Source organism: Brachyhypopomus gauderio, unplaced genomic scaffold (genome assembly GCF_052324685.1).
Source record: "Brachyhypopomus gauderio isolate BG-103 unplaced genomic scaffold, BGAUD_0.2 sc68, whole genome shotgun sequence".
NCBI classification, from domain to species: Eukaryota; Metazoa; Chordata; class Actinopteri; order Gymnotiformes; family Hypopomidae; genus Brachyhypopomus; species Brachyhypopomus gauderio.
Window position 1 is genome coordinate 889,173 of NW_027506889.1, and position 27,393 is coordinate 916,565.

Below are 27,393 nucleotides of genomic sequence, written 5' to 3' on the forward strand. Positions count from 1 at the left end.
CGATAAAATGTGTTAAGTTACTGTATAGCTATTTGGTAGGACATACAATAAGCAACAGAAACAGCCAACAGGCAGTGTAAGGTTATTCCTTTGTTTTAAAATGTAAATGGATACACTCTAAGGTCATATTCAAATGCTTGTCGACGCGGCTTCCACTGAATATCACTGCTGTAATACGGACACAGGCCTACTCAAAAGCATATATAAAACAACAGAGTTTAATAAATTTGATGATTTTTGCCATTTACACGCGGGCGCTACAGACATAAGTATTAATTTAGGTAAGCCTACTATCGCAGTGTCGCTCGTGGGTGTCTTGCCAGACACGCACGCAAGTTACGCAGATGTGCTGAGCAGCTGATTTTTCAAGTCAACGCTTCGTAGAAGCTTGGTAACTATTTCTAAAATACTAGAATTAAGTGCTGTTTTTTTCTGCCAAGAAGTAAGGACGTCTTGGCGCGGCGGACCTGTTGCTTTCTGGCCAGTTTAAATAAACAGGCAGTTGTGCAATTAGTTATGTTATTAATAGGCTTCCTTTGGACTGCAAGAGGGCGCGAGTGTTCGCCCTTATTTTAAGAACGTGAAATATGTGCTGCTAGCAAAAAACTAAACGTACATTCGAACACACTCTATCGAATTAGATTTGTTTTAACTTTATTGTTTAAAAAATGACCATATTCAATATAAAGCTATATTTATTCAATATAAAGCTATATATATATATCCAATATCTTACAAATAACTGAAAATGGTTTTCTTTACCATATTGAAATCGGAATATTAACCCGTACGGCGTAGATTGTTTACGTTTCATTCTGCTTTGGCACAACTGTCAATGGGAAAATGGTAACCAAAACAATAAAATGTCAGAATATGCGCATGAATGGATATCAAAATAGAAGTGCCACAAATTTACTTGAACTGAAAAATCTAATACATTAATTTCAGAATGATATTACCTGCATAATCCCACTAACGCACTCGATGCATTAACTATAATAAAAATATAAATAATTAATAGGCTAACTGGTTTGATATCACAATTAGGTAACTGCAAGTCTTAACATGATTCAGTGTTGAACTAAACTATTGGGCAGGTAACATGTTTGTGAACTTAGCCTACATTCTCAAATAAGCAAGACATTATTTGAAGGAGCTATGTTTAAAAAAAATGCTGATTCTATTTGAGTAGAACTGACTGAACTGAGGTATAGAGGTTTACACGAGTGGTGAGCAGGTGTGTTGTTGACGGAAAAAGTTAAAATAACAATAATAATTATTGTTATTCTTGCTATTACTACTACTGTTGTTTTGTTATACGCAACATTTCGAAATAATAATTTCCCGTTATCTATGAATGATCATTATGTGAATATTAGATTATAAATAGCACAAAGCGTTTTTCTTTCTTTCTGTATTTGATCGGATTGATGAGTTGGGTCATCAAATATTCATGGTGATGAACTGATGCTGTTAATATTATTTTCTGTTAAGAACTCACGGGGAAAATCAGCTACATATTAGTCTGAAGTTCTGTTAACGCGTCTGCATAGACAGCCAGACCACTACACTGCGCAAAGATGGACATGGAACATTACACACACACACACACACACACACACACACACACACACACACACACACACACACACACACACACACACACACACACACACACACACACACGTGCCCCGCGCACATTCACACGCACATGCGCAAAACAACATCATTGCTTGTTTTCATAAAATTATTCATGTGATGAAGGCCTATCATACTAGCAAGCCCTTACATTCTAATTCTGCGTGCAGCGTGATGACGTCCAATGTAGGCGCAGGATGGCCCCTACCGTCTGATCTGACGTCAACATGTCCGCTAAACCGTGCTGCAGATTGAAAAAAAACGTGGAGGAGGGACTTATGAACTAATCGTTCACAGATGCCTGTAATACCAGGAAAGAGATCCTATTTGGTCCACATGCGTTAAAATCTATCACAAGCCAGTAAGCTTTAAGATGGAATTGAACACAACAACAGAGTATTTAGACTGGTGACCGGTAATCAGCCAGTTTGTAGTTGAAACAAACATCGTGGTGTATTTATTTGACACCTATTTAACATTGGAACGTTGTGATTAATTTGGAACGCGCGGTCAGACGTTCTAATAATGGGCTGTGATGTTGGACGCAGCCCACAGCGGGGAATCGAAATCACTTCTTGGCTCTCTGCAACGCGCGCAATTTCACTCGGAGGAAGCAGTGCGGTGCTGAGATCACCTTACTAGACCATTGTGACACCCGCTCTACCATCCTACATGAAATACAAAGCATATTCCTGAACGTTTATGGTCTTTGTCAGTTATACAGCCTTCCGAGCACCGCGTTTTAAAGATAGACCTACTTGCTCCTCACTATTAAGACTGAACTACTGACGTCAGAGCTGCAGTAGGGCACGAGGAGGTCAAAGAATTATCTGTATCTTTAATCAAGGGAGAACCGTCGGTTAATTTTATCTTGGACGCCATCTTGACAGAGACAACAAATTATCTAGACTATAATTATCAGCACGCACTAAGTCCTCTGGAACCAGACGGCAGAATGTAACAAGTGATTATCTAATACTATCGGATGGGTTCTAAATCGTCCTCATGTCCTCGTTTCTTCACTGATTTACTATGACTGTCAAATTGCATGCCTGTGCATGAAAAATTCTCCGGCTTATAGTTACATGAGGAGACGCGTTGTGTTGCAGGATACTGTGCTGCAGAAACATAACTTTAAAAATAATACTTAAAGAAGAAATAAATGAGCAATCTAACATTTGCACAGGCATACATTTATACATAAATAGATTGCAAAGGGAAATTGGTGAATTAATTTTTCTGTTTCAATCTTGACTACGCTTCCACTGCAAAAGAAATAGTCCGGAAATTTTAGCTAGTGTGCGGCCAAGTTAAATGTACTCCTATTTAGCTCAGGAATTACGAATAGGCTAAATTATGTAGTATTTTCATCACGGACCCATAACTGCTTAACTAACAAAACTGTTATGACCACTACCGAAGCTGTATTTTCTGCTGTGCTACGTGCACAACCCCCTCACCGGGACGTTTGAGCGGTGAGTTTTGATGGGCATGTTATCAATCACGTGCACATCCGATAGCTGCTCCGCTCAGCTCCGCGACAGTCCACCTCGCGATGACCTTCTTAGCGTTTCACTCTTAATGTCAATCGTGCATTTTTCCACAGGCTCCAGAGTGTCTGTCTGCTCCTTCGGCGAGGAGAGAAAAACAATTCACCAAAGACATTTCGAGGCGATTATATATATATATATATATATATATATATATATATATATATATATATATATATATATATGAACGCCTTTTAATGTAATGGATCTGAGAAGATCCATTTCGTTTTTTGGGAGATCCGACATTTCACAATGTACTATTTATTTATTTGCTTACCTATTTCCTTAGGCCTGCTATCTAATTTTTAAAATATTTATGGATTTTACGCACCGGGACAAACGACCCTGTGCATATTGCAAATATTCTATATGCACACGTTATTTCGTAACTCAATTTCAATACATTAATTTGGTAGGTAAACACAATTTGTACTATTTTGGGTGCTAACAGAATAAATTAGAATTAGGCCTACTTCAACAGTAAAATAACTTCTGTTGTTGTTTTTATCACTAACATACGATTTAAAAGTTTCCCTTCGAAAAGCCTCTTGTTAGATATTCGTGCTGTGTACCAACAAGCATTAGATGACACACAGAGCAGTGGTTTTTATCGAATATAAACAGTCACTTAAGGACCTACACGCTCCCAAACCGCCCCCGTTAGGATTGAGCTTGCGGTGATGGTTCGCATGAGTGCTGTTTGATGAGGCTGTCATGCCTGTATGCCTATACCTGAAAATATTTTAGCGACGACACTTGGTTCAGACACGCATGTTTCTTTACTATCAACGCTTAAAGGCCGCATAATAACGCTAAGCAGTAACAGTTGAATTAAGGCTGATTTAACACCGATTTGCCAATAGATACAATGACTTTACCTCTGCCCTAAATAAATAATTAATCAATTATTTATCAATGCAACACGAAAGTTTAGATCGTTAAAACACAGTGGTTTATTGAATTAATTACATTGTTTACAATATTATTTAAGTTTCTTGTGTCTGGACGGAAGTGCACTTGAGTGAACTCTGCGTTAGTTTTAAACACGACCAGATTCTACACGGCCACAAACATCACAATATAACACTTCATGACATTTTTCAAATAAAACGTTATTTAACTGTATCATAACTTCGACCCTCGTTATATTTAAATTCAGAAAAAAACAGAATCAGAGAAAGAGAGATAGGAAGGAAAAGAAAGAAAGAGAAAGCGACTTACACTTCACGTACACCTTAGCGGCGGACATCTCGGCTTTGTTTCGGAGTGGGACAAACACTCACCACACACTAGACAACAACAACACGCTCCCTTACCGAGGGGTCATCCTCCTCTTAATATGGAATGTTTTTTTTTCTTCAAGGGTCCACTGTCCGTAGCGGGAAATTGCACATAAATATTCCATTAAATAAAGTTAGCGTAAAAATCAGAATGACAGGAAGGCCTCGTCTCAAGTCTGTTTGGTAAGGTTTGGCTTCACTGCTTGAGCTCCAAGGCCCAGACGTGTTGCGGCCACCCGGTCCTTCCTTTGGGTTTCTTATCACTGCCGCTCCCTGAACTTTTCAAAACTTCATTCTGTTTCAAATAAAACAAAAACAAACAAAAAACCCCCAAACAAGCAAACAAAAAGTATTAGGTTATTTGCCACAGAACATCCCCCCTGCCCTCGGTATACCATCATTTTTCATATTTGGAATTACAGCTTGTGCAAACCAAGTACTTTTTCTACTGATTTAAAACTGCAAAACACCTCTGACACCTCTGAGGAAGGCAAAAAATAAAGTTTGCCCGTTCTTGATGGATTCGAGTGTAAGCACAGGTAACCTACATGGTGCCGTAAATGAAGTTTTGCATTTCACCGATTACATAGAAATTGTCATTTTGCCTACGCGGTTATCGGAATAAGAAGAATCACACGTACCATTTCTTTCTTTCGCCTTTCTTCTTTGGCGTCTGTCTTTTTGAATTCGGCTTTGAAGGCCTCTGCTTCGCCGTTATGCTCGTCCTTGTCCAAAATGTCCATGAGGTAAGCGATGTAGCTTGTGGCCAAGCGGAGCGTTTTGATTTTGGACAGCTTGGTGTCCGCGGGGACGTTGGGGATGCACTCCCTGAGCTCGGCGAAGGCGCTGTTGATGCTCTGAGTCCTGCGCCTCTCTTTTCGGTTTGCCGTTGGTCTCCGTTTCACTGTTCGGGGTACCATCCCAACGGCTCCTGCCCCCGGGACTCCTCCGTAGTGCGCGTGGTCGAGCCCGGGGGCTCCGGTGGTGTATTCGGGACTGTACGAAGGTGCCATAGTGTAGTCTGGAGGTGACATCTCCGGGTGGGTAATGAGCCATCCATGGAAATAGGGGTTTTCTTCGTGACAGCGGCTGGCGGCTGCAGCGGCGAACGAGTAGCCGTCATGATGCATAACCGGATGGTGAGGGAAGCCTCCAACTAAACTCATAGCGACCGACCGAACTATTCCTACAGCAAACCGCAAAAGGAGTACCTTTCCCCCCCTCCTCAGATTGTGCGTAATTTGTCCCGACGATTTTGGGTACTTACTAGCTTCCCATAAAGAGGAAGTCGAGTAGCACCTCTCTAGCAGATGAAACGCAGCGGTGTTTATTTGTCCATCACAAAACTACAAATGCTGGCGAACCAAGCATATTTACCACAGTAATGCAGACAGCCTAAAACTAGAAGTCAGCTACTTACACGCGTAGGCTCCATTGCCCATATCCACCACGAAAACTCCCGCTAGTTATCAATGTAAACTGCACACTTCATCTGAGCAACGGCGCTGGAAACTTTTTGCGTGAGCCTCGCCGAGCTTTATGGTTTTCAAATCCGTGGTGGAACTCGTTCGACAGGGTGTAGGACGGAGAAAAAAAAGTTTCCAATCCCTGTGGTTCACACAATATGCAGCCTCGCGGAGGAGCAGGGGAGGATTTCTCCGTTTGATCTCGGCGTCACAGCTTCATCTTAGAAGTGCCGGAGTTCATATATGTGGTCAGAACATTCCTCAGCCAATCCCGTTGGAGAAGAGGAGGGACGTGTGCTGCTTAGCAGGGTGTTTACTCACCTAAATTGCGCTAGCCCCCAAACTTCTGGCAGATTTTACTAATGTCGTTAATATTATGAAATATATTCCAATTTATGTGTATGCTCGTAGTTGCTATAGAGTGATGGTAGTTCTGCTTTTGATTCAAAATATTAAGTATTAAAATGTCCTGCATTAAACCCGTGCTGTTATAAAATAACTGCAGAAATAAAGTTTGTTTAGGCTTAGAAATGATGGTCTCTAACTTCGAACTGTTTAACCCTTTGTTGCCATTATTACCAATATAACACCCCAACTGGACATTTCCTAACAATAGATTCACTCGTCGTAAGTGTTGTTCCGATTCAACCGAACAAACGTCCAGATTCAGCTCGTCATTACCCCTCAGGCAGCATGGAAGAGTTTATGCCTAAATCATGAAAACTTTTTAATCTATTCATGTGTGAAGAACCAGACCTAAATTATTAAACTCCGAAAACGTAGTAACGAAAAGTAACTCTGAAAATGACGGGTCAATTTACTTTGTATTTACTCAAGCATAGAGAAATCTATGAGCCTCCTTTCAGACGTATTAACATATATAAATATAATGTTAATAATATAATGTAAAGTTTCCAGCTGTGATGAATGTGTGTGTGTGTGTGTGTGTATATATATATATATATATATATATATATATATATATATATATATATATATATATATATATATATATATATATATACACACACACACACACACACACACACACATATATATACACATATATAATATAGGTATGTATTGCCAAATGATGTACAGATTTTAAATAATTTTTTGTGTTCTCTGTTTTAGTTTTCCTCCATAGTAAAAATTCTTTCCCTCTGCGTGTGTGTGTGTGTGTGTGTGTAAGGGTGTGTGAGAGAGAGAGAGGGAGAGAGAGAGAATTCTTATTCCACCGGATAGCAACAAGTAATATTCAAAATGTGTTTTATTATATAGGAATTAAATAATTCAGCACTGGCGCATCATTCACATAGTGGCAGGGAATTGTGAATATATGCCGTATATACATCATTCAACACAAGTGATTTATTTAAATGAGACTCCGTAAAACTCGAAAGTATAGGCAAATCAACGCATTTGGCTTTTAAATTACAAAATCGCTACAAAATCACAATCTCAAAATAAAATGTATGTAATCTAGAATTTATCACTGGTATTTTTAAATGCAGTTTAGAAGGTGCACGAAACTGTACCATTATAAGATTAGTCAAATCATCATCATCATCATCAACATCATCATCATCATCAACAACAACAATAATAGTGATAGCTACGAGATCAGGTAATTTAATACAATAATTGAAAAGTAGTGGGGAGCTAGGATAGAAAATCCTTCTGATATGTTATAAATAATTGGAGTTGAAAGTCATTGGACTATAAATACACAGATATTTTCGAAATTAATCCATATTGTCCTCAAATATACGGTTTCACAGGCATACAGTGTAAAGGAAAGGGTCACAGTAGATACATTTTGATGTAGCTACTGAATAAACAATAACATGGAACGAAGACTCGTTAAAGGCCATCATGCAGTATACCCACGCAGACGAAAGAAAGTTGGCATAAAGGCCGAATGCTCGCGTTTCTTATGTTTTCTGTGAGATCCTTTGGAAGACTTGTAGCTGACATGTGAGTTATTTTATTTGGATAGTTTGCAGTCGCACCAGAGCCCACACACAACACGTGTTAAACAACGCTGTGTGTGTGTATATGTATGTATGTATGTGTGTGTGTGTGTGTGTGTGTGTGTGTGTGTGTGTGTGTGTGTGTGTGTGTGTGTGCGCGCGTGCGTGTGCGTGTGTGTGCAAACGCGCAGGCATGTTCGCGATTCACGAAAGAAACAGGGAGCGGGAGATAAGGATAAAATAGAGTGAAAGACAGACAGATGAGAGAAAGAGGATGCGTTTATTGTGTATAAAAATTATATTTTCACAATGGAAGGTCCGTGATTTATTCGTGCTTAAGTGTACGCGCGCGCGCGCGCGTGTGTGGAAGGGGCAGTGTAATTTATCGGTATGATTGGTAGTGCTTGAGTCATTTAAACGCGCCGAGTCTCCAGCTAATGACACATAATCAGCCCGTGGGTCACTTGGTCAGACTCCTGTTACAAACCCCTCCCCCCCTTCTCATCTCCTTTCAAACTACATTTTGTACAAATAAATAAAGTTATGCAGAGCCAAATGTTTCAGTACGGCATGAGTGTTTAATAAATGTGGTATAAATCAAAGCAGTGTCAAGGGCTGGATTTATCAGAGCTCACTAATATTATTCGTCGTAAAATGATCCGTAATATTTGCTGCATGATTTTATCACTATGCACAAAGAATATCTGCATTTTCACTTTTTACCCTTACGTCATACGTCACAGGCCACTAGCGCTTGTAAAAGTTTCCCATAAAGGATTAATATATAATTTTTTTCCATCATGAGTTTGAGAGTCATACGTATGAAAACAATGTCTAATTATTTAGTCTGTAAATTATTCAGTCTGTGTTTAAATATTAAGAACAAAACATTGTGGCTTAAGTATTTTGCGGGTTTAGGTTATAGTGAGCCAAGTTGCACATCATTGGCCTACCTGATCATAGAAACCGCTAAAGTATAGTGATACCTCCTCCTTCGGTCAGTCTGCCTTTCGCTTTCCACTGGAGGGCTCATTAAACCAACCTTAAGCTTCTTTTAAAAACCCTTCCTCCAATCCACTGCCTCAAAATCAAACCCCGCAATCATCACCGCGATGGTAAATCATATCAGCTCAATTCGACGCCAGACTCTTCTGTCTGATGGTGGGAAGTCGCGATAACTGATAGTTTCAGAGGCTGATTGGCTTTTCCCACCTCGTCAAAGAAATATCACGACAGGTAAGCCGTAGTAAACGGTATATATAGAAACTGTGTTAAACCAATCTTAGGAGATAGGAAACCGGGACAATAACGAGATTTAAGAGACGTTAAGAGATTTAAGTTATCCTCCCAAGAATTACAGCCATTATACAGAAAATGTGTTGAATTGTATTGCATGTCTTGAACTGTAACATTGCAAAGAAGAGTAATTTGTTTTCTTTTTTTAACGAAGTTGCACTGTGTAATAATAATATAAATAAATAAATAACCATTTTATTATTATTTTTGTATTGCTTTATTCTTAAACATAATAGTCTGTAGACATGTGGAGTCTCATGATAATAGGGATATTTATATAAATATGAAGCCATCTTATATTTTTTGATTGAGTACTACTGAAATAAAACTAATAATGACTAAAATGCCATTAAAATCTTAAATCAAAAATGTTTCTAACAGCAAATTATTTAACAATTTCTGCATCAGCTGTAAGATAATTTAAACCAATACTTATCGAATAAATAATGAAATATAAAATCCCCGTTTACAGGCTGAGAGGTAATTTTGTGGGCAAATTGCATTGTCTTTTAGAATATTTGTTGTTCAATTGTTCGTCATTCTGCATTTCACACTGACGTTTGAATTTCATCAAGTAGTTTTCATCACAACATCACAGCATTCCATCACGTGTGCATAATGTAGACCAGTCTACTATTGTAGCTTGGATTAAACCTACTGTACCTTAGGTTGTTTAATATTCACATTTTTAAAATTAATAGCCTTGTGGATAACAGCAGATATGTCAAATTATTAATTTAAATCTCAACCAAACCAAATTCCATTTGAAAGATTTTTTTTTTCACATGTGTGATGTTCCCTTAATGTTTTTTAATTCATATCACCATTCATTTTGCTCATGTCTTCTTGTAGTTGTACTTGTGTACATTAATGTTTGCTAAATCTAACCATCTTCATCCCATGTATGTATCTATGTTGGTTAATATTCATCAAACAACATATTTTGATGCCATTTTGTCAGTGCTGCAATTTGAGCAGATATAAATATGAAATAAATGTATCCCGGAGCTCTTAAAGTCAAGAGAAAAACACAGTTAAGTCATAATAAAGAATAATGATAAAAGCAGAGCAAAACAAGATGGACACACACACACACACACACACACACACACACACACACACAAATGCATAAACTCTCATCGATCACACAGATTTATCCCAGCACAACTGCTGTCCTTAAAGGACACATTTATTACCACCTAACCCTAACCTATTTCCAGCTTATGCACATGGTTTTCCACCACAACACACTCTTTGCTCTACTTCTCTCTGTCTCTCTGTCACTGTTTCCATCTGCCTTCTCTGCCTCTCTCTCTGTTTTTCGATGTCTCTCTCTGTCAATGTCTCTGTCTCTTTTGTTCTTCCTGTCTCTCTCTGACCCGTTCCTCTTCCCTCTGTCTTACACACACAGTCTTATCTCCAGCCTGCTTCATTTCCTCAGTGCTGTCCTCTGGCACCTGTTCTTCCCACTCACACCTAATAGCTCATACTCCCTGTTCATCAACAGTCTGCACCCATGAGACACTCCCAGGATTCCCTACATGCCCCTACGCCTCCCATCCCGTAGGTGAGACGCACTGCCAGACGGCGGTCTGATCTCCTGTGGGGCTGTGGGGTTCGGATGTCCAGCAGTTGGAAGGCCACTGTTTGATGTGAACCTGCACTGCTAGTTATCTGGGCTGCAGTCCTCTTTATCTAGGATCCTGTGCTGTGTACTTGTGTCTGTGTCTGTGTGTTTGTGTTTGTGTTTGTGTGTGTGTGTGTGTGTGTTTGCACACTGTTTCCTACCACTGTCACTGTTCTCTCCTTGTCACTCATTTAAGTCCACACACACACACACACACACACACACACACACACACACACACACACACACACACACACACACACACACACACACACACACACATATATATATATACACGTAGCACACACACACACAAGCGAATAAAAGTGCACACACACATATGCTTAATTGAGCATATGTCCACACACACATGGGCACACTGGAGCTCTCATTGGTTCCTGACTCAGCTGTTTCCTGGCTATGCAGAGCTAAAGGCGCTCAGAGTAGAGCAGGCACACACGCACACACAAACACACATGCATCAAACAAGCCCATCAGCCATTTCCCTCTTTTAGACCCTGCCAGTAGCTTCATTACGCTCTATCAGCAATCAATCTTACCTCAAATAAAATAAAACTGAAAAATCATTACGCTAATGAGGACAACTCTGCTGCCGTTTTGTAATTATCATCAGTCCAGCCAATGGGGTTTAGCCAAGTCACTCTAATACAGCTACGCCCTCTGAAGCAATGCCCCACCCCCCCACTGCAGAGTGTCCCTATTTGCTCTCTGCATGGCAGCTCCTCCCCCCTATTTTCCTCTTTACCTTGTGCAGATAAATTGCATTCATAACTCATTGTCCCAGGGCCTAACACAATACTAGTAAGCCATTTATGCAGTGCATCCAAAATCCAATGAAATGAGGGGAATCTGGCCCCGTAATCAGAACCACATGGGCTCCTGTTTGTAGTGTGCACCGTGCAGACAGCAGAAGGGTGCTTGTTGGAAGCTTCACAGTGTACTCTGTAGCTCTCACTTGCCTAGTCATCCACTACAGTCTCAGCACCTGTAAAACAGCCAATACGATTACCCGCATCTCTGAAACAGTGGTTATGGTTACATGTACTGCGGCAACAGTTGTGATGGTCAGCGGTGCCTCTGAAAGACCTGTAATGGTCACCTACACCTCTGCAACAGCATCGATGGTGGCCCAAGGTGCATCATCTCCTTCCCTCCAGCTGGGAGTGATGTTTGTAGAGGGAGTGTAAATGCAAAAACAGCCTGGGCTCAGAGTAGATGCTGGATGGGTCTATGCCCCACCTCCCTGGACAATCCCTGGACAATTTACCGTGATATTAGTGCACTCTGTCGACAGCACACGGTTGACTCTCTCTCTCCCTCAATCCATCACACTCCTGCCGATTACGCAGCTCCTACTGTGACCTGAGTTACTCTCCGAGCCATAACTCCTGCAGAAGAAACACACCCTTACTTATCCAACCACAGCCCAGCTGTATGGGGGAGGTGTGGGAACCCTGGGTCCGCTTTCTCATTCTGTTCCTTCAGCTGGTGTTGGAGTGGATGGCTGCAGATCTCATTCTCCTCGAAACGTTCCTGATGTGGTGTTTGTCTGTGAACCACTTTATTTCATACAGCTGGTTAGTACATAAAAAACATTAGATATTATAATCATATTTCAATGGCCACTCGATGGGTTCAAGTGTTGCAGTGCTGAGTTCAGCTCTGTGAAAGCTACAGGTCTTGGTGCTCTCGTGCTGATGGAAGAGGCATCAGGTGGAAGTATGACCCTCTGTTACTGTCAGCACCATCTCCACAGCGCTGATCATTACAGCAACAACGGTGGGAGTCAGTGGCTGCTGCTCTTGTGGTGTGAGCAGTCACAGGTGGGCTGGTGGAAGCTTGGGACCGTGTCCATGCTCGCCCGCAATCCTGACTCTCCATTGGATGATGGGAAGAAGGAAAGAAGGATTTCCAGGACCTTGTCTTTGGAAAATCAGCAATGCTCACAGTAGAGAGGGAAAGAGATGCCTGGAGAATGGAGAATATCCGTGAGAGGGGGCGGACTGAGTCCCAGATATGAGTGGCAGTGGTAATCAGCCAGCACCCTCTCTGCATGTGTTAGGCCTTTTCATTCTGCCTCTTACTACTCTTTTCCTTTCTCTGTGTTTTTGCTCCTACAGAGATGGAAATAAACAGTAATTAGTGTGTTATTTTTTTATTTCACAGCTCGGTGAAACACAGCTATGTCATGTGCAGTGACAGACATTGCAGTGGTGGATATACAGTGACAGTCATGTGTAGTGAGTCATGTCCTGCGACGGTCATTTCTTGCAACGGTCATGTCCTGCGACAGTTGATGTGCAGTGATAGTGATGGATGTGCAGTGACAGTCATGTGCAGTGATAGATGCGCAGTGATAGATGCACAGTGATAGATGCACAATGATAGATGTGCAGTGATAGACATATGCAGTTGATGGATCCCAAGACATTGTATGTAGAGCCCAAGGAGTTTCTGTCCCTTGGTATTGACCCGATGGTCTTTAAAAGAGGTAGAGTTGATAAGATGTCAGGCAACAGCTTCTCCTGTTATTACAGTAACATCAGCATGCACAACTATGAACAAGGAACTCTGGGGGTTCTTGCAATTAATTTCCCTTCCATGTCTTTGGAACTAGATCATGATGATAATTTCCCTTCCATGTCTTTGGAACTAGATCATGATGAGACAATAGCTCTCTGTTATAATCTGGAACTGTGGATTCCACATTAGTACCCACTGATGGGTTAAACTGGTCTATTGTCCTTCTTGATAGACATTAAGGATGAATGTACAGGCAGCAGGTTGGGCATTCTGCGAGCTCCTGTCGCTGATCGTAAGTGGGGTGTGTGTCACTGCCGCACTGATGTAAAAACAGCTTTTCTCCGTTTCCATCCGTGCCTTTCAGAGCAAGAGCACATGAGGCCTTACAGAGGCGACAGAGATAAATACTGCACTAGACAAGCCTGAGGCTCCCCGCAACATCCTGGCCAGGCTGTTTGGGAGTTTACAGGGCTGCAGTTTGTGGCTGCGGCCGATTTATTGGAGCGCCGGTCTCGTCAAAACCACAGTCCATCATGGTAGTGCGCTCTCTTCAGCCATTATCCCCCCAGCGATGTAATCCGTGCACACAAAAGTGCCCATCGCTAATTTACAGCCCCCTGACGGATTTACACCCTTCTCCCCATTAGTGTGTACATTACCTTTGGCTTGTTATGTAATGGTGTTAGGGAGATTTAAGAAAAGGATAACAAGCCATAAATTTGAGCTCTTCTGCAGTGAGAACGGTGTGTGTACGGGAAAAGCATCCAGAGCCGAATCCCCTCCGGACCAGAGCTGGCTTGGAAAAGTGACCGGGAGCGTGATTCACTATTAAGACTGTGCAGATGTTTATTTGTTGAGTGTGACTGAAGGGATACAGTGGCATTTAGGTGTCGGATGTGAACCCACGAAGGACTGATGTCTTTAGTAGATGATTCTTAAGTTGAGAACATTGCCAATGGGGGTTGATAAGCGGATGATAGGGGTTAATTGCCAGTTTGATGAGTGGATCAGGGCTGGCGCCACGGGGGGGGGGGGGGGGGGGGGGGGGGGGGGCGAAAGGGGGCGTCGCCCCCTCAGACGAGGTGTCCCACCCCCTCAATGTAAATATTAAGACCCACTTATTTTACAACAATCGCTACATGGCGCCCCCTCGCCCGCTCAGCAATCGTTACATGCCACCCCCCCTCAACAACTTAGGTTCGCCACCCCCGCTCAACAACTTACGTTCGCCACCCCGAAATTTTCTAACGCCCCCTCACTGTATATGTTCTGGCGCCGGCCTTGGAGTGGATTGTCAGTGAGATTTGATGAGTGGATGATGGGGATTAATTGCCAGTGGGGTTTGATGAGTGGATGATGGGGGCTAATTGTCATTTGGGTTTGATGAGTGGATGATGGGGATTAATTTCCAGTGAGGTTTGATGAGTGGATGATGGGGATTAAATGTCAGTGGGGTTTGATGAGTGGATGATGGGGGCTAATTGCTTGTGGGGTTTGATGAGCGGTTGATAGGGGTTAATTGCCAGTGGGGTTTGATGAGTGGATGATGGGGGTTAATTGCCAGTGGGGTTTGATGAGCGGATGATAGGGGCTAATTGCTTGTGGGGTTTGATGAGTGGTGGATAGGGGTTAATTGCCAATGGAGTTTGATGAGTGGACAATGGGGACTAATTGCCAGTGGGGTTTGATGAAAGGATGATGGGGATTAATTGCCATGAGAGAGCTGTTGTATTCAAACGTGCTCTGGAACTAAAGGGAAACCTGAACACATCCTACACCTACACCCACATCTCCCTCCACCCTCCAACATCCACTATCCACCCCCACCCCCTCTTTACGTTTGCAGTGCATTGGTAATTTAAAAACAAAGCACACTTTCCCATTTAAGATCAGAAAATGAGAATTCAGTCATGACTTGCAGAACAGCGCACACTGTGGGAGTGAAATATGCCATCAGGTCAGACTGGGTCTGTCTCGTGGGCTGTTGTAAATCAGGCCAAGTGTGTATAGTGCTGGTTTCAATCATCCTGTCGTGTCCTCCCAGAACCCCTGAACTGTATACTGTACTTAAAATCAGGTTCTCCCATTATTACAGAACTTTGTTGTTATGTCAATATTCCATTATCAGAACCATTAGTTCACATGCAGGACATGCTAATATTGGTCTGATACTGTGCTTGTGAGCTTTCGACATGGATGATATTTATTGCCGTCTTGTTTGAGACAACTGAACTGCTATGAATGAAGCGGTGACAGGGAGACGTGCCAGTGTATCTCAGTAGCCCCTACATGTACTTTGCTGCTCTGGCCACTTGAGGAAATGTTCAGTGATGATCCTTCTGTGCACCTTCACCTCAGCCACTTTCCCAGTCAATATGACTGAAAAAGGAAAGATAGGGAGATGAGAGGAGATTTCTGATTTCCCATCCATCAATCCCCAGCGCACAGCCCGTCAAATAAACACTAAAACAATTTACCACGAGTGTACACAGTGGAAGTGCCAACGTTAACACTTCTTACGGCTGAAACGATGCCAGGTCATTTTTCAGGGCAATATTTAATGTGAACTAAGATGTCCTTTCCATTTGAAGTATCGAGGAATAACTGGCTTTCCTATATTTGGCCAGGGGCTTCAACTGGAGCAGCTGAGACTGGTGCTCATGAGCCTCCTTTAGGATGATCATGATAAATGAGTTTCATTTGTTTAGGTCCACGTAGCACTTTCAGTGTTTGCCCTATAAATTTAGCATAACCTCCGCTGGCATCACCTGCGCAGCCAAAGGGGGAACAAATCACATTTTGCCGTTAATTCGTCCTTTTTAATTGGCCGAAACTGTCAGATGCGTAGCGGGTTAGAGTTAGCGCCCCGGAAAGTTCGGTAATGGGAGTCATGGCAACGCTCCAGGGTGCGGAATCCTACCGTGCATTGCGCCGAGCTCTCGAGAAGAAACGCGCCGATCTTACACCGCGGCCGATTTCTCAGTCGCTGAGGCATTTCAAAACCTCAGTTACAAATGACAACAGGCTTAGTGCTAATTTGGCAGGGATAATCTAAAGAGCAGAAAGAATCTGATAAATGAACATGGAGGAAACTCTTTGGCCCAGAATCAACAACACATAAAGAGGGCCTCCTGGAAACTGTGTTTAGCAATGGATGGCATTGGTTTCCACTCTGAAGAAGACTCACTCTTGTTATAGAGGATGGGCCGTATTAATTTGTTGAGATGAACAAGATGAAATAATTTGTCATAATCCCACGCATTTTAGATAACACAAATCTGCCGTCTGTGAATTACAGCCACGACCATAATTTAAAACGCAGTGCTAAAAATCCTTGGCGGCAATGGAAGTGCGCATATTTATGTCGACGTCTCCCCCAAAGATACCGTGACAGAAAATAATCCGTTTCGGTTTCCCAAATCATATTTTCTCAGGATATAGCGCTGAATCATGGGTGTTGCACGCGCGGCTAAAACGCTGTTAACAGGAACACATGCATCAGCAGGGTGAAGCAACCCCGTATAACGGGCTTTTTTTTGGCTGTGCGGGACATTCCTCCTTAGGCCTTTGAACCGCGAGCTCTGAAGACGACTCTAAAAGCGTCGGCGCGAGAAGGGAGAGGATGCCAGCACGCACACGCGAAGCTGTCAGAGAAGAAAAGGGAGAGCGCGCGGAGCACACAGATAACCGCTTGGACAGGAGACGGAGCAGCCGTGGGAACGAGAAACACGGGTGGGTTTTATAAACTGGAGGTGGAAGACCTCTTTTGATCCCTGAACGTGTGAGACTGAGATATTTAGAAACTGCTGACAGTTAGTGCTGAACTCTCCTACATCAAGATGAAGACTCTGATCCAAGTCATGTTCCAACACTTTATACTTTCAATAAAATTAGACCATTACTTAAATTTATAGTGTAGTCTACTTAAAAACTGGTCTTTGTATGTATATAACACTGGTATCAGTATGGATTGTGAAGGCTGCTACCCAGTATCAGAACATTGTGCTGGGAGTTATGACTGATTAGAGTTCAGTGATATTCAGCAATAATAGATTGCTTCAACAACTCCTGAGACCAACAACTCCTGCCCAACAACCAACCACGCAATACCCCCCCCCCCCCCCCCACACACACACACACACACACACACACACACACACACACACAAAATAACCTACTTTTCCCGCATTCTGCTTTAGTTCCTTAGGGTGTGTTCACACAACAGTGGCTGAAATCTGATTTTCTGAACTTAAGCTGTTCACAATATTGTTCTAATGTGACCTATATTTGACATTAAACTGACCAAATCACTCCAAAACTGATCTAAACTGAAAAGAGCAATGCTTCACCTGGGATACTTATTCAGAGGTAAACAGTCAGAATGGAATCAACAGTAATAACTATTAAAGATATTAAATATATTAATCTGCAGTTGAGGCATGCTGCAAATTCAGAAACAAATCAAATAGCCCACAAATTAATACATGTGCTAATCTGTTCATGTCCGCCAATGACAAGGAACATTTAGTGCCATATGGTTGTCATTCCTTTATGATTAGGTGACAATTGCTATAGACAACACTGAAAAATTTATTAGGGTTTCATACCACATACTATCAAAGACTACAGTTACATTTCAAGCAACATTCTGATTTTATGCTCAGATTATCTGTATCTGTCTGTAATGTGAACACATCTGTGGTCCAAAATGACATGCATGCACCCACTGATAAGTTTTTCTGTGTCACCATTAACAAAAAACGTACATATCTGTGATCCCATATCTGATCTTTTCCTTCTAATATGACCTAGCTTTGTAATTTGGATGGTCGTGTGAACAGCAAAAACCAGATTGAACACAATGTCATTTTCAATTCCTATTTGGACAACTTTCATTAAATTCAAATGATCAAGCTGATGTGAGTCAAATCCAGTTTTTGCCTTAATATGAAAAATATGAAAAAATCCGTGGACACACATATCCTTTCAAACCAGATTTGGTTCACTTAACATTTGACTTGTATTTGATTTGTGACCACATGCAATGTGAATGAGAATGGTGAGATTACTTTTGTGATGACTGAAACTGATTTTTACATTCACATCATTATGGCTTAGAACTGTAGTTAGTATGCTAGCTATGAGGTGTGCCTGCTAGGGACAACTACAATACCAACAATCAAACTCAACTAATCTTACCTAGTTTTATAGTTAGTTTAACTTGTTTATGAATCCACAAGTATGTAATAACAATAATACATTGAGTCCCTTCAATACTTATTGTATTTGTAACCAGAGTAGCCACAATAGTAGGCCTATATTCTAGAAATAAACAGCTAGCAGTTAGTAGCATTGTAGGCTATTTATGTAGCAACATAGCATAGCCTATCCTTTGTGTATATACAGATGCTAAAAGACATTATTCCCTCAACTTTTAACTCACACTTTAGAGAGTGTAGTGAGGATACACATTCAGTTAATATCACCAAGCAGCTTCTAAAGTTTATTGGAAGGTTTATTGTTTTCATTTGATTAATTAGATGTGTTTATCAGTTGGATGAAAAATATTGGTAATTCTGTATGCAACTCAGTCCAAGGAAGTTAAAATAGGTCTATTCTTATAACACAAATATTACAAATCAGTATCAATCAGCCATGTGTCACTGTCAGGAGTAGATTATCCCACCATTATTATTATACCTTAATCTAAGCTTCATAATTACAAAAGCAAAAATGGACTCTTAGTAGGCGTTATGTCCTTTGTGGGGTTCACCAGGTGACCTCAGGAGATCTTGTTCTTGTGCAGTGTGTACTCCTATGTGGTCATCCAGGGAGTGAGGCTTACTAATTTCCTGTTCTTCCCCTGCAGGGTGAATAATATCAGGTCTGTGAGAAAAATCCTCTTCAAAATAGTCCCTAGTCTTCAAAACTAATGGGCTAGTTTCGCACACTGTGATTAATTCTGAATCTTACAGACTTAAAATGACTTTCAGTGACTAATTGCAGCATACGTTTCAGTACAGTATAAGACCATGCTCAGGAAGCAGACACTACATGTGTCTTGCCCAGGAATATTATTAACCACTTGACTTGACTGATCATACGCATTCTAGTTTTATACAGAACTACAAGATTATGTGGCTTTTTACGGTTAAAACCAAATACAGTATTTAAATAGCGACGAATCCATGTCCCCCCACTTTTTATTACAAAATTACGTCCATGTTCATGTCTAATATATGTCTTCCGTTACAATTAATACAGGTCAGCTCTTACAAGTTAGCGTTTTTCCAAACATTCCTCTTTGCAGTTTTCAGTATTTTCTCCATATAAGTAAAACGAGTTCATAGCTCTCTTTGTAAAATGATTTAACCATTCCTGAATTATTCCACATATTTGACTTCGCGTCTCTGAAAATGAATCAATTGCGTTTGAAGTTTGTGTTTTATGAATACCACTTATCTTTGCGACTATGCGCCGATGTCCTCGACGTCCAAACACTTGCAGTGTTTACATCCAAATCCCTTTTTCCGGGATTCGATCCAACTGCACACAGAAACGCTGGATATTGGACAGTTACAGCCGGTGGAGAGGTGGAAGATGGGGGTTTATTTTTTTATTTTGCTCCTCATCATAAAAACATTGAGAGAGATCAGGATCTGCAGCTGAAGATGAGGTCCAGACTCTTTCAGCCTCATCCAGGTTTGTCGAAGCCGAGAAAAGAACGCAATGCACTAGTGTTAAAAATAACACAAGCTCGCATAAATAAAGGTTGTTTTTATGAGAGTCGAACATAAAAAATCGGATTTAACTGTAATCGATGTACCGGATTTTTATTTGCACCACTAAAGAAAAGCAGATCCTGTTATGTCAGGCTGAAGAGTGTCACAGCTGCCCGTAAACGCCTGTTGATGCTTCAGACGTGACGATCTGCAACCACAGTTTGCTAAACAAAGCCAGTAAAGTATGCGCAAGCGCTAATCTCCCCTTAAACTTCTGAGCTGTTTATCACTGTACACCGAAAGGGCTTAGTAGGCCTGTAACTTAATTTGTCTCGATTTTCCATGTTTATTTTTCTATTTTGAAGTGGCCTTTGATATCATTTCCAAGGTAACAAATAATTCAGCATAGATTGATCAGGCTAGATTTAAGTTTAACTGAAGTGTATTATCCCTGTTCCTGCATACTCACACATGCGTAATAATATCGGCCTATTCAACCTTGCTAACAACACTGTAGGTGTTCCTTCAGTTCAGCCCAGTATGGTGTCTAAACTGACAACAGTGGAAATGCTTTACTAACATCACTTGTGGGCCACACAGGCTCTTGGTTTTCAAAATGTCAAAAACGTTCTTGTTTTCATTTTACCGAAACCAACATGGCAAAGATTGTCCCATGCAGGGCTTGGCCAGATGTCTGGTTTAATAGCAAGTACTGTTCCATCAGGACCAGCAAACTCTGGGGTTTATTCACAGGTTTCTGCTAGTCTTTTCACTATTGCAGCTCAGTGCCTTAATATCACCTTATTAAGTGACACGTGGACAGTCTAACATCAACCACTGCATTTTTTATTAGGGTTAGGGTTAGGTTAGGATTACAGTTAGGGGTAGGGTTAGGTTGGGGTTAGGTTAGGATTACAGTTTAGGGGTAGAATTAGGTTAGGTTTAGGGTTAGGGTCAGGTCTAGAGTTAGGTTAGGGTTAGGGTTATGGTTAGGGTTAGGAGTCCTCTCAGAGTGAGTGTTGGAAGATGTGTCTGACTCTTTCTGACAGCTGTGAAATTTTTATTGAGACTGAGAATTTTCCATGTTGATAGAGAGAGAGTGTGTATGTGTTCTGTTCTGATCTTGTTCTTTGTCATCTACTGTCTCAAATGTCAAATGAACAGAAATGTCTTAGAAAAGACTTTGGGCCAGTAGTTCTTAAAGTTCATTTGCAATTTAGCATTATTTGTTTCAGAACAGTAAATGTCAGGTCCTCTGTGGAGAGCCCAGTCATGGTTTCCATAGTTTTGCTGTGGTGAAAGCATTCCTGTGGCAGTGTTTGATGTGTATTCCTGTGATTATGCAAAACTTTATTTAATTGCCTTTTATCATTGTATGTGGTTTTGGAAGCAATATGGGTAAAATGACCTTTACTCTAAGTGATATTCAAAAATATTCCACACACATTGTTATGACAGCCATCATTTAAGGAACAGGAAACCTCTGATTCAGGCTTCATAAAAAACCCAGTGACCCATCATAAAAAGCTTTCCCCCTGCCCCACTGGCTCTGATCACAAGGTTCCTATCTCAGATGAGGCCTGAGGATGTCCACTCTCCAATTACCAGAGCTACTCTCCCACACCATGTTTATGTTCACATGGAAGTTCAGGAAACCATTTGAAGAAGGCTACATAGATAAACGGGTGCACTGAATTCTGGCATGGTGCGATAGCTGCTTCATCTGCAGTAAACAACAAGGCCTGCCTTTAGAGGCTAGAAAGGGGGTGCGTATCTCTCTCTCTCTCTCTCTCTCTCTCTCTCTCTCTCTCTCTCTCTCTCTCTCTCTCTCTCTCTCTCTCTCTCTGTCTCTCTCCATATGACCTTTCGGCGGTTCCCTGGAGGACCAAGTAGAGGCCTGGTCCTCTTCTGCATGAGGAGCCCTCTCAGTTCTGCTGATGGATGGCCACGTTCTAATTTATGATAACTGATAAGCTTTCATGCTTCGGAAAGTTTAGAGTGATGAGAGAGCAGGAGAGAGAGGCAGAAACGACCCTGTGCACATTGATCTCTTGAGGAATTCCACTGCTGCAGAGACCAGTCGAACGGGTGCCTGTGAGCTGATGATGACGGACTAATACTGCTCTTAGAAACATAGTAACCTCTGTAGCCCGCATTAATGTTTGTGGAGATTTATGTATTTACAAAGCACATCTAAACTCAAAGTGCTGTACATGGAAATGCATAAAAGTTCAGAGAGATTAAAACAATCATGCAAACCATCACATATGTGTTGACAGTACCAAGAGATTCAAACAAATCACTCATTTGCGTGAATCAAAAGCTCACCAATAAAAGTACGTTTTTAATCTGAATGAGGAATGGAGAGATTTCATAAGTACAGATACACATACAACATGAAGCATTTGAATCTAAACTGGAGTGGGCTGATGACTCTCTCTGAGCTGTATGTGAGTTTGTGTCCCAGTGCGTTTCTCCCCGGTGGGCAGGGGAGTGGTGAGGCTGGTGCACCCTGCCCTCCTACCCTCCTACCCTCCTACCCTCCTGCCCTCCTGCCCTCCTACCCTCCTACCCTCCTGCCCTCCTACCCTCCTACCCTCCTACCCTCCTACCCTCCTGCCCTCCTACCCTCCTACCCTCCTACCCTCCTGCCCTCCTGCCCTCCTGCCCTCCTACCCTCCCTCCTAGCCTCCGACCCTCCTGGCCTCCTGATGTCTGTGCAGGCAGGTGTCCCCGTCCCTCTAGCCTGCCGAGGACAGGCCAGGAGAGGCAGCAGGTCCTGGCCTCCTGCCCTCAGCGCGGTTAACCTCTGTTCCTTTTTATTGTGTTGCTCACAGTGAATACAGGACAAGAGGCGTCCAGAAATACGTGCTGTGCACCCCGTGCTGAGGCTGTAGGAACATTAGTTATAGAGATTCATGTGTGCATGATGGTGATGTGCATCTTTTGAGTGAGTGTTCTGCAGTGATTTGGGAATTTTTCTGGACAGCATGATCTCAAAGGACTCATTCCTTCAAGTCCAGTCATCTTTATAACATCCCTCCCTCTTACTCTCTCTCTCTCTCTCTCTCTCTCTCTCTCTCTCTCTCTCTCTTTCTCTCCACATCTCCCTCTCTCTCTGGCCACAGCTGTTGCAGGACATTGAAATACAGTGTGTGTGCTGATCTCGTGGCTGCTGTGTTGCTGAGTGCTTAAGGGCTTTTATGAAGACTTTATTCCTAATGACTTATTTGGTTGGGCTCTGTTGAGAAGCGCTGGGCAGTGAGGTAGAGGGAGAGGAAATGAATTAGCCTGTGCACAGATGGCTTTTAAGGGAAAAGACCACATAATAAATGCTCACTGCCCTGCAGGCCCCAGACTTCCATATAACAAAATGGACAAGAATAGAAGACACACTAGAATATCCCAGTGCCACTGTTTCCAATTCCACAATATCCCCCAGCACCCCCAACACCACACAACACCCCACAGCATCACACAACACCACACTTCACAAGACTCCACATCACACTGTGTCCAGGTTTTAGGGCCTGTTCCGTGTGAGTCCAGGCTCGTTGTGTGTGTCCAGGTTTTAGGGTCTGTGCTGTGAGTCCAGGCTCGTCATGTGTGTCCAGGTTTTAGGGCCTGTGCCGTGTGAGTCCAGGCTCATTGTGTGTGTCCAGGTTTTAGGGTATGTGCTGTGAGTCCAGGCTCGTCGTGTGTGTCCAGGTTTTAGGGCCTGTGCCGTGTGAGTCCAGGCTCGTCGTGTGTGTCCAGGTTTTAGGGTCTGTGCTGTGAGTCCAGGCTCATCGTGTGTGTCCAGGTTTTAGGGCCTGTGCCGTGTGAGTCCAGGCTCATTGTGTGTGTCCAGGTTTTAGGGCCTGTGCCGTGTGAGTCCAGGCTCGTCGTGTGTGTCCAGGTTTTAGGGTCTGTGCTGTGAGTCCAGGCTCATCGTGTGTGTCCAGGTTTTAGGGCCTGTGCCGTGTGAGTCCAGCCTTCAGGTCTGTGCTTCGTTTAGACTCCTTGTTAACCACCTTGCCTCACTGTCCCCATAGGGCACAGACGCAGGCCTGATGTGATGTTGCGGTGAGGACAAGGCTCTTGGGGCTGCCGTGCTGCTCCTGTGAGGAGTGGGGTTTGGCCCCGAGCTGTGTGTAGTCTTCCTCCTCCTTCTGGACCTCATTTGGCTTAATGAAGGAGTGTTCCTGCTCCTGCAGCAGTGGGGAAAACATTACTACAGCACAGCCTTTCTCCTCTTCTCCTGTTCTAAACGGCTGCTTTCACTTTGTGAATATTCATGAGAGTGTTTCTCGATGTGTTTGTTCTCTGTGAGTGCTGCTCTTATGTCTTCGTCTTGAATGAATTAATGTCAGGCAGAGACCAGAGTGCTTCTGAACAGCAAGGTCTCTTAGGTGTTGTTCCTTGAATCCTCGATTTCTCTTTCTCCCTCTCCCTTTCCTTCCATTCTTAATTGTCTCTCTCTCCATCTGTCTTCGTATTTGGTCTGCTCCCTTCTCTCTCTTTAGCCTCAGTCACTCTTGGTGAGTGCAGCTGTTCTGGGATGTCGAAATAGCATGTGTGCAGAGTTTGTACACACATCATATATATTTGGTGTCATGAGTATACACGACATCAAGCATATTTGGCCTTGTGAATATGCATGACATCATGCATATTTGGCCTTGTGAATATGTATGTCAGTGGTTCTCCAGGCAAGGCAGAGCTAGACTAGGTTATTTGTATAGAAGCTGTCCAAATCCTGCTGAGATGTATTAGCTAAGAGAAACTTTTGCAAAAGCAATTACAAAAGAGTTCAAGTAAAATAAAGTAAAGTGAAGTATATGTATGAATAATTATGCATAAAGGATGCAAATAAAACTGGAAAGCTTTCGTCACCTTCTGTGTGTTTGTCCTAATTGTGTGTTTGAGAGGAAATAAACGTGATAACTGTGCACGTCCTGCACATATTACATCACTGTTACAGGATATAGACTGCAGGTTGCTGGCTGGAACCAGAGACGCTCTGCGCTTCGGGACTACGGACTCATCCTAGAGGGGCTTTGACGAAGTTTAATGCCCAGCCAGACCTGCTGATAACGGACCTTGATCTGGGGGGCTGTCTATGCCTCGTTATCTGGACCAGAGGCCTGCTGGAGGTGGGGAGTTATCTTAACAACCCAGTCTCTCCTCAGGGATCCTCCTCTCTCCCTCTCCCTCTCTCTCTCCTCTATGTCTGCCTATCTATCTTTTTATCTATCGCTAAATTTAAAATGTCCTCTGCATTGCCTTGTAAATGAATGCTACTGCTGACGTGTTTTGCTCTGGTTTTATTCACTCACACAGTAGTTTAAACACCCTGTCATTTGTTGAGTCACACAGTAGTTTCAATGCTCCGTCTCTGTCCATTGCACTGCGCTGTGTGCTGCGACATCCTTTGCAGTCAAGGTGTGTTGCAGTTGCACATCAGCCGTGGTTGGGTGTGTTGATGGCGGTGTCACTGGACTCCTGCAGGGCCCGGTGAGGAGTCATGGGAGCTCCAGGCCCCCTGCTGGGCCTGTTAGCACCATCCCTGCTGCTCCGCCGCATGACTGCCTCCACCCGGACAGCCGTAAATCCTCTTTCAAAGGCGTCGTTAGTGCCGCCACAGGGCCACATCCTCACACCCAGGATCAGATAGAGGGAACGATCTCGGCGCATGAGGGGAGGGGGCTTGGGGGGGTGAGGGTCTGCTCTCACATTAGCGATCTGTCCTGACACATTACAACTGGCTAAATAGGTGGCTTACTTTGGCTAACTGCTGCACAAACACGAGGTGTAATTGTTCACACTGACGCTGTCAGTTCAGCCACTCTGTCCCAGGGATGGCCTGGGACACACGGAGCTGGGGCAGGGGGAGTCTGAAGATGACACCCATATTAGCGGGCTTGTTCTGTGTTTTGGGACAGATCCGGTGCTGCTGTTGCAGTATGTGACAGCAGCTTTGGTAAAAAAAAAAGATGAAAACTGTCTTGCAGCTGTTCTTATCAGCTACGATTTACTGTAATGTGGAGATGACCATGGAAGAAAGCTTACTTAGAAGGCCAGTAGTGTAAACACACACACACACACACACACACACACAGACACACACACACACACACACACACACACACACACACACACACACACACACACACACACACACACACACACACACACACACACACACACACACACACACACACACACAGTCTCACCCTCTGCCTATACACATGCAACCACACACACCCCACGTAGCCTAATTATACTAGCATCTGTCTGTAGTACTGGCTATGGGGCATCAATTAGAAGATACAGGTGTCTTGCGAAAGGCTAACCTCAGTATCTCCAGAAACTTCAGTAAAAGTTGCCTACAGAAAATACCAGGGGCGGTCAGTAAGGACGCAGACCGGATGACCTCAGACTGACTCCCCAGGGCTCAGACTTCAGCACTGTTGCTCACACTGTGTTGCAACTGAAGCACAGGCACAGATCATCACAGCCTTCACCCCTCCCCCCACCACTGCCTTTGTGGTTAGAGGACAAGCTCTGATAGCATGGATTTATTTCAGAAAGATAACAGCATGTCTTTTGGATATGGAAATTCCACCTTTGGCCTGGTTAGTTTTCAAAATGAGAGGTTGACAGAGATTCAGATTTGAAATGGAATGTTTTAATTCTTAGAATCTTCTTTGGAAACAGTAGCGCATTGTGTGATTTTGGTGAAAGAAATTATTGATTTTATGGATTAACCTAGGGTGTCATTACCTAACCAAAGGGATTCCCATCCCAAGGCGCACGCACACACACACACACACACACACACACACACACACACACACACACACACACACACACACACACACACACACACACACACACACACACACCCATGTGTTCAAAGTCGGCGTTATGTCTCACACTCTATAGTAATTTGCACATTTACAGTATATTGCTTCTCTTAACGCGTGGGATAATTATACATTAAGAGAACATGTGTTTGAGGATTTATGGTAGTATGGAATTGCTGGGAAGCCCTAATCCAAGGAGTCAGTGTGAGTAGACCCTAAAGTCCATGGTGAGGCATAAAATGCATTTTGGACTAAAATTACTTCACATTGACTCCAATGTGCACTAAAATGGCCATACTCAGAACATACATACTGCTGTCATATGTGTAAAACTTGATTAGTTCAAGAGAAGAATATTTCACTCCATTTTTCACGAGTGAAAAGGCCAGATCTGTGGATTGTACATAAATTTCTACCCCGTTTTCTACCAATTCACTCAAAACCAGTTC

General features: G+C 42.7%; 1 protein-coding gene and 1 long non-coding RNA gene across 6 annotated transcripts in view; one reads left to right on the forward strand and one right to left on the reverse strand.

The window, feature by feature from the left end:
- LOC143490968 (uncharacterized) overlaps window positions 1-27,393 on the forward strand; it is a 46,216-nt gene that overhangs the window by 8,109 nt on the left and 10,714 nt on the right. For 2 of the 5 annotated variants that reach the window (XR_013125052.1, XR_013125056.1), the window contains exons 1-3: window positions 8,934-9,143; window positions 16,938-17,106; window positions 25,060-25,231. This is a non-coding gene — a long non-coding RNA (uncharacterized LOC143490968). Of the gene's footprint in view, window positions 1-8,933; window positions 9,144-16,937; window positions 17,107-19,945; window positions 20,077-25,059; window positions 25,232-27,393 lie in introns of those variants that run through there. The other 3 variants (XR_013125053.1, XR_013125055.1, XR_013125054.1) reach the window with 3 other exon arrangements.
- hand2 (heart and neural crest derivatives expressed 2) lies at window positions 4,124-6,157 on the reverse strand. Its single transcript, XM_076989510.1, has 2 exons — window positions 5,110-6,157; window positions 4,124-4,763 (listed from the first exon to the last, which is right to left on the reverse strand). Exons 1-2 carry the CDS (start codon window positions 5,632-5,634, stop codon window positions 4,665-4,667), a joined length of 624 nt encoding a protein of 207 aa, XP_076845625.1. The 5' UTR covers window positions 5,635-6,157; the 3' UTR covers window positions 4,124-4,664.